This window comes from Anoplophora glabripennis, unplaced genomic scaffold (assembly GCF_000390285.2).
Source record: "Anoplophora glabripennis isolate ALB-LARVAE unplaced genomic scaffold, Agla_2.0 scaffold203, whole genome shotgun sequence".
NCBI classification, from domain to species: domain Eukaryota; kingdom Metazoa; phylum Arthropoda; class Insecta; order Coleoptera; family Cerambycidae; genus Anoplophora; species Anoplophora glabripennis.
In genome coordinates, this window is record NW_019416311.1 from 634442 (window position 1) to 643469 (window position 9028).

The window sequence follows — 9028 nt, forward strand, 5'->3', positions numbered from 1 at the left end:
TGCTCGCATTCTTCAACTGGGCATATACATTTCTACCACCTGTATATGGATAGGGATAAATAAACATGGGAACAAGTTTTTCAAATATTTCAATGCCGCGGCGAGTTGCTGCGTCAGCGACCGAACCTTCAATTGATATCGGAAAAACTATACAATACATTTTTTAAGTCACATCTTAAGAGTTTCAGGTTTAATATTTCACAAAAGTACTTTAAAAACTGTTAATGAATATTTTCAATATATTTAATATTCGGCATACTTAAAATACTATTTTAAATACTAATTTATATTTAAAATACTTTGTCAAAGAAGTATTTCTCTAGCTCTGCAGTCTTGTTCGTATACAAACTTATTTAAAAATTGGATAGTTGTTTCTCATAGAGTTACCTGGCGCCAGGCAAATATTACGTAGTTATTTAATCGAAAGTAAATAATATGTATGCTGATATAGTTTTCTTACAACTTCAGTTCTTATTTGTCATTAAGATAGGACTTCTTCACGTTTTTCCACGTAATTAATTAGCATAAGAATTAATAAAAAATCTGTTTTGATATGACGATTCCTCAAGAATATTTTTAACTTTGATAATAATTGAGATACCTACCTTAGCATCATGTTGAAAGTAGTAGATGCACTGTACACTGGCCCATGCAACAAAAAATATACTTATAGGTATGCAAAGACACAATTAATATAAAGAATAATTTTTAGTTGTGAATACCTAAATACTTGTTAGGGACATTGGACAGCCCCCATAAAATAAAATAATTCTAATCTAAGCTTTAGGTATGTCAAATTTCTCTTGTTTAATTCGACGACTTTTCTCTCAATTATTATCCGAATGTTCCTCCTGAATATTTTAAATCTGGCTTTATATTTTACATGTTTATTTTTGACTGAGAGTTTGATATTTATACAGGGTGTTTGTAGATAAGTGCGAAATATTTTAGGGAGTGGTTGCCGAAGTTATTTTGTGAAAAAAAGTTCATAGTACGTCAAAACATGCTTAATGCGAAATATAATACAGTGTTTAAATTTTATTTTTTTATTTATTTTTATTAATTATTTCAGAGTTTTAAAGATATTGACTCGAAATTTCAAAAACGTTTTGGAGGGAAATGTGCATTTTTGGGGTGATCCGAATATTTCTACTTGCACCAGTGGCGTTCGTCCGAGAATGTCATAACCTTTATCAATAATAAAATGGTACGTTACTGACTTTTTCTCGTTTTGATATTTTTTCAGAAATCCCCACCCATCAATTCTGAAAGAAATTATTGGTCTCTTCAATTTTTTTCGTAGGATGCATCGTTTTTTGAGGAAAACCCTTCAAAGCATTTTTCAAATTTCGGGTCAATATCTTTAAAACTCTGAAATAATTAATAAAAATAAATAAAACATTTAAACACTTTGTATCGGAAACGAAGCATATTTCGAGCTACGTTTATATGAACCTTTTTTCACAAAATAACTTCGGCAACCACCCCCTAAAATATTTCGCACTTATTTACAAACACCCTGTATAAATGCATAATCGACATGAATAAAAATAGTATTTCCACACCAAAAAGTTAACAAGATAACATTCTTGTTTCAATATTTCAAAAAAGATATCGAATTACTGTATAGGGATAAACTAAAATTATATTTTTCGCACATTTTTTTCCGATGATTTGCACTTATGTACGTATCTAACCCATGTTTTATAATCCTTGTTTTTTATCTGATTATCCGTTTTATTTAATTTGCCATTTTAACCAGAAGTTAATTAATTCGTAGAACTCACTTAAATATCACAATAAATAGGTATATCTAAATTAATTCCATTCCACAAAATTTACATTACGATAAAAGTTAGCCTCAAATGACATGTATACATTAATATAAACGATCTACTATTAAAATTTGTCCACATATGTACTTATGTAAATTTATAATTATAATAATAATTAAATTTCGAGATACAGAAACTTCATAGATATTAGATAATAATCGTAAATGGGAAATTGTATTTAAAAAAGATTTCGGTAAATAAAACAGGATAAGAGAGAAATAAGAAAACAACAACCATTAAAATAGATGATTTATAAAAACGCAACTTCTAAGATAATTAGTTGTTTTATATATTATCAATTAGAATATATGTATGAAGCTTCTATTTCTCAAAATTAACTTAGTAGAAGTATGAGGAACAAGTAAATAACAAACAGGTTTACTATATATCGAAAAGTCAGTTCGTTAAGTATTATATACAAGATTTGACTACTTTAATATAGAAATTCTAAATTCCGTAGATACTCCAATAGAAAAATAGTTATTTGCGTAAGTTTACTAAACAGTTTATAAAACGTGTAAGTTTTCACAAGACTTTGATTTGCTTATGTCGTTCATGCATATCTTTTGAAGAATCTCCCTAGCTATGTTTAAACTTAAACTAGTTTTAGATCCGTGGAGTTTATTGTTCTCCTTCTTCAGGTTAGATTTTTTCTTCTCCCGTGACTCACGGAGTCGAATTTGTTTCAAAATTCCCACAAGAAGTTCGTCCACATTGTGCTGGATGCCGCTGGAAGTTTCAATGAATTTGCAATCTCTAGCCACAGCAAGAGCTTTTCCCTCTATAAAACAGAAAAAAAACCTTTCTATATTCTTAATTACAAACAATTTGATATGTTAGGTAAATAATACAATTCCACATATTTAAACAGTATTAACAGTTCACCGTGGAATTACATATTAAAACTGTATCAATAAATTAGTACTACTGTAAAGACCAGTTATTTAAAACACAAAAATGTAACGTATATTGGTGAAAACCGAAATCACACGACAGCTTTTATGACGCGTCGACGTCGTCCGTAACTTCCCCTAAGCCGGCTACAAATGATGCAGTCATTTGCCAAATATTTCTCAAACGTAAACAAATGCAGTATCGTGTGGATGTTGCATATCAGTACATTCGAAAGACCGTTGTCATTTGTCATATATTAGCCAAAGCTGTGTACTAGGTGTTCCATATAAAACTTTCCACCTGAACATTTCGTTTAATACGAAGTTTTGAAAAACTTTAAAAAATACGTCGATTTTCAATTTGAGGGGGCATCGACTTACATCATTACTTATTTTGTAGTTGCCACCCCTTCGTAGACCGAGGTATCAACTTTGAAATTTCAAATGGCACTACAGGGCGTGATACATTGTTTGAAAACTCTTTTGATACTGACTGAATCCGTAAAAAAATTTTAAAATCATTCGTTTTCAAGAAAAAAACATTGAATTTAAATATTTGGAACTTTGTATTTTTGCAGTTAAAATTGTTTATAATAGATGCTCAAATTGTGCACCCAGTTGTTCTTGGCAAATATGAAGTCTGTCTACGAAACATCTCCTTACATTTGCAAAAACCTCTGGAGTTAATTCACAGAAGATAAAACAACCAGAATTATAAGTTGGCGTGGTGGGGGTATTCGCGCAGATCGGTGAACGCACCCCCCACTTTTGGTATGGGAACAAAGTGGCGTAGTTACAAAAGCATTTTCATTTTAGCCATTTTATGAACCTGTTTGTCGTTTGTTATTCCGCGCGTTGAGTATTGGCGTCGTTTTACGTGATTTATTATGTTGTGTAAATAAATGATTGTTCGAGTGTATTATTCTATAAGGTACTGTAAAATTAAGGGCAAATTAAGTATTAGAAAATAAAAGACAATATAAAAACTATGAATTGTGGTGTTGAAAGGAAATATGGCGTTTCCTGATTTTGATTTACTTTTTTAAATGTTAGTTTACAACAATCTAAAACTCAAAATAAATTTAGTTTTTTTTTAATTAATAATATGTTTTACAATGTAACTGTTTAATGTGATTCGTAAGAAATTAAAATTATAGTCTTAAATGCAAATACTGTTGGTAGCTAAATGTCTTCAACCCATTCAATGGTAAAGTCCTCTTTCAATTTAATATTTTGTTATGCCACTTTATGTGAGCAAAAAAAATGCAACTTAATTTTTCTCGAAAATGGTAAGTACATGCTACCGAATTTCGACAAATATACCTTTTTTTGTAGTATGCTTTAGAGTTTACCGAACCGTTTAAAAATGTAATAAATTTTGATTTTTAACATATTTTTTTTTATTGTACCCCTTTTCAAAAAGAAACCGTTTGCACATTATTCTTAACGCACAGTTGATGTTTACTCGTGTACAAATTTTTACATTTTTATCTTTAGCCTATTTAAGGATAATTAACCAAGAACCATTTGGAAAGTAACAACTTCAACACACTGTATCTCGAAAACAGGGCGTGTAAGAAAAAAACGTTACATGAACTACCCCCATTATTTTACCAAGAGGAACTTACACACAAGTTTTTTTGAAACATGAACGGGACACCCTGTATATTTATGTACTGATAGATATATTTGTATATTACACAAATGTTTGTTTACGCAATTCTTTTCATTTTTTACCTTGTACTTATAAATTTATGTTAATAAATATTGAACATGTAATTATTCAGTAGTTTGATATTAACTATATAAATATTTTTAACATTGAATAATTTCATTAATAGAGTGGATTAACTTAAAATTAAAATAAATCTAAAATTCGCCTTTAAAAGACTTTTTCACGTAAATAACCAAGTCTTTTGCATGATTAACCTCATTTTCTGATGCACATAAATTCCTGGCTTTTTTGTTAGTACATCTCTGTTTAGCGCAATAAAATTTCACTGAATACAATCCTGACATTGTATAGCAAAAGTGGGGGATTTACGTCATTCAAGGTCCCTGAAAACAGACATCAGTGATCAAAGGTGCCGACAACGAGATATAATTCTGGTTGTTTTATCTTCTGTGGTTAAATTCCGACATTCATTTACAGTACGTTGTCTTAAATCTTCAAGATTTTCGGGTTGACTTGAAAAAACCACTGATTTGAGATCTCCCCAGAAAAAAAACCTATCCATCGTCCTGGAAAATTCTGATCCAAATAAGCCCGAACTCGTCGCTCGAAATGGGGTGGAGCTCCGTCTTATTGGAACGTCACAAGATTTTCATCCAGCTGATTATCCTTCTCCAGAATTTCTGTAATCATGGGATCAATATGATCTTTCAACAAACGTAAATTGCTGGCCCCAGTCAAAGTGCCATCTAAAAAAAATGGACCAACTATGTGATTATCCAATATTAATGCCCAGACGTTCAGCTTTTCTGGATACTGAGTGTGCGATTCCCTAACACAATGAGGGTTTTCATCCGACCAGTAACGAATATTATGCCTATTCACTGTACCATTGAGAAAAAACGTACACTCATCACTGAAGCAGATATTGTAAAGTATATTTTGATTTACGTAATTCTGTTAGACATGATATCAGAAAATTTTATTCTTCGATCCTCGTTCAAACAATGCACAAGATGTATTTTGTACGGATGCCATTTATTTTTTTGCAAAATCCTATGAACGTTCGACTTGGAGATCCCTGTAGTACGCTCTAACGATCGCACGGATTGGTGTGGATTCATTGTCAAGTTCGCCCAAAAATTTCTACTTCCATTAATTCGTTAGGAGGATTGGTTTTCTTAAGATTTGCTACGGACCCAGTTTGTCCAAATTTCTTAACAATCTGGCTCACGTACGTATGACTTGTTTGGTGATCAGGATGCAACACATTGAAAATTCGAGCAGTTTCTCTAGCACATTCATTTTGTTTTCCATAATGAAAAATTGATAAATGTAACAGTTACATTTTGATTGTAAACCAAATATGAGATTTGATACAATTGAAAATGGTTTCGACAGTAACACATTTCCGATAAAATGATATCAAACAAAAAGGTAAAATGGAATGGAGTGCAAGAGAATTCATAAAAAATTATGATAAGAACTTCTTTACGTTTCGTTTATTATTGTTTTTATCATCTGAAGTAGAAACTTTTTTGCAGTTTAATAATAACTAATGTTTTGATGTATGAAAACCTTTTCACGGGTTAATACATACTATAAATTAAAATAAAATAATTTTTGATGTAAAAATACAAAATTTCAAAAATTTAATTTCAATGTTTTTTTCTTGAAAACGAATAACGATTTTTTAAATTTTTTTTTACGGATTCAAAGTCAGTGTCAAAAGAGCTTTCAAACAACGTATCACACGCCCTGTAGTGCCATTTTAAATTTCAAAGTTCATACATCGATCTACTGGCAACTACAAAATAAGTAATGATATAATGTTGATGTCCCCCTCAAATTGAAAATCCACGTGTTTCTGGAAATGTTTCAAATCTTCATGTTAAACGAAATGTTCAGGTTTTATGTGGGAGACCCTGTATACAAACGGTACATCAACAAAATATACGCGGCATATAACGATATCATATTTAACAAGTAGAAGCCAATATATAGGGATTTTAAATCTATTGAATTTCTAGCCCCTTATTATCTTGATTCCCTTGTTAGATCATTATTATTTAATATTTGCAATAGCATAACTAGAAAATAGATTACCATTCAATGTTACAAAGTGTGACGATATGTTATGTACTCTTAAATTATCTTCTCTAATTTTTAATGATAGACCTCAAATAATAAAAACATCTTGTATATCCAACATTTGTCGTGGTTTCTTAATTGGTTTTACCCACTTTCCCACTATCCGAGAATGAACTGATCAAAGAGTAAATTTTAAATTCAACCTACCATAAAGAAATAAACCATAGCCTATTCCCATTTATCTTAGTACTTTCATTATAGTTACAATTTCGTCTTAGTTTTGGCATTAAGTTAAACAGTAATATTTTGTACTGTTTTCTTTTTTCCTTATAGTGAAATTTGTATTACGCTCAAAAATTAAGTAAAACTGACATTGTTTTACTTCTGTGAAAAAAAAATTAAATAAATAGAGTACCTACCTATTATGACTTTATGTGCCTGATTCTTTATTTATGTAGAAATAACAAATTATAAATTTCTTCTTTTGGAAATCTTGCATTAATTATTTATATTAGCTGTTTCTTATTTATGTATAAGGCGCGTTCCAAAGTAAACAGGACTTTTTAAAAATAGGCATTTCTGGTTAGGCTTTTTGTTGCGTCGGAAAGGTAGATCCTTCACCGATGTACTGTTAAAATTTCATGACATTTGGACGGTTTAAAAATGGTCGTGAGAACATCCGTAATGAGCAACAACGGAAATCCGTGACCACCGCAGATTTCATAAAAACTGTGCGCGAATTCATCAAAGATCAGCTAAAATCTTCATTGAAATTCATGGAATTGAATTTGAGCATCTCAAAAACATCAAATTATCGCATTTTGACCTTACATTTGGGCTTCCGAAAAAGTGTGTGCACTGTCTGCTCTGTACAAGTTGATTGACGACCAAAAATTTCTCAGAATTCAACATTCGAAGGACAGCATCAAGGAGGCCATCAAATAAGACAAAAACTTCCTTTACAACATTGCGATTGGTGATGAAACGCGCGTGTTCTCAATATGATCCAGAAACCAAGTACTAAAGTATCAAGTGGGAGGCGTCAGACGAGCCAAAACCCAAAAAGTCAAAAGTGAAGTTATGTTGATTTGCTTTTACGATTCCAAGGGCATTGTTCACCAAGAGTTCGGTCCATCGGGTCAAATCATTTATCCACTATTATATCTTGACGTTTTGAAGCGTTTGGTCGATCGTATTCGTCGTATTCGGCCAGAATATCGCGCAGAAGGACCGATTTTTTCAATTAAAAATCGCATTTTCACTGTCAACCACTCCCCGTATTCACCTGATTTGGCATCGTGCGAGTTTTACCTTTTCGGAATAATGCATTTGCCCATGAAAGGAAAGCGTTTTGTGGGCGTAGAAACCATCTAAAAGGCTTGTACCTACATCCTGAAGGACATCTCATCGACGATCTAAAACACTTATTTGACAAGCCTTTAGACCGTGTAAATCACTGTATTGAGTCAGAAGGAAACTGTTTTGAATAAAATAAATCGTTTTTGCCAAAATAACTTTTTGTTGTTCTTATTTTTAAAAAGTCCTGTTTAATTTGGAGCGCACCTGTATAATGGGAATTTCTCTGATGTGAATTAAAATGCATGGTTTAAAGTGATATATGGTGTATGCCAATAATAACACATCGTTCGAAAGGTGTATCCAGAATAAGTTTTAATAAGAATCAACACACACCATGTAAGGTAAGGTAAAAAATATTAATTGTGCATAGTTACAATGGCAATATACAACCTATACACAAAAGGACTAGACACAAATAACTGATAATTAGCCTACCCCTCAGAAAGTCAATTAACGTACAGATATTAAAAGCAATATGATTATAAAGTGTTATTAATACAGTGTAAAAAAACAATATAATTTATAAATATACATACACAACACTCATACATGCTTGTGCAATACACATACAAATACGTAGTATAGTCAGACACCCACTCAACACACACCCATATTATATTAATACAAAACAGCAGCATTTGTGGAGTTATCGTTTTCCATGACCAACTCACGAATGCGTTTCTTAATCAGAGGTGCATTACGGAGTGTTAAGTCCTAAGGCACCAGTACATTATTTAATACCATAGCTGCTAAATAGGCAAATGAACATCTACAATACTCAGTTCGATGACGCATTATTTGCAAATCATGTAAATTACGAAGCTGACGATCATGTACATTATGTCGCCAAACCAACTTCTCATAAAGATAGTCAGAAGTTGTATTACACAGTATATTATTTACAAAACCACAAAAATGAACATAGCGTCTTTCACTGAGTCTTAATTTACCAAACTGTCTAATAAAAGAAGTAATATGGTGAAGAAAGGGTATACAGGGTAGCCCATCGAAAACGTACCGCAAGGCATTACAGGGTAGTAATGAACTTTTCGGCAAAATCCAAAAACAGGTAAAGTTTGCTTCTGAGGGGGACAACTTTTGGCGCAAAAAGCATAGCAAAATCTTCAACCCCCTAAGTGGGGGTGCCATCCCCCAAATTTTTTTAAATGGGAATGGGG

At 31.8% G+C, this 9028-nt stretch overlaps 1 protein-coding gene across 1 annotated transcript in view; it reads right to left on the reverse strand.

Annotated features, from left to right (window-relative positions):
• Positions 1–2341: 2341 nt before the first annotated feature.
• Positions 2342–9028, reverse strand: part of LOC108906206 (ras-related protein Rap-2a-like) — a 51783-nt gene continuing 45096 nt past the window's right edge. Inside the window, exon 5 of the mRNA XM_023454036.1 lies at positions 2342–2616. Coding sequence (XP_023309804.1) covers positions 2342–2616 — 275 coding nt within the window. The remainder of the gene's footprint in view (positions 2617–9028) is intronic.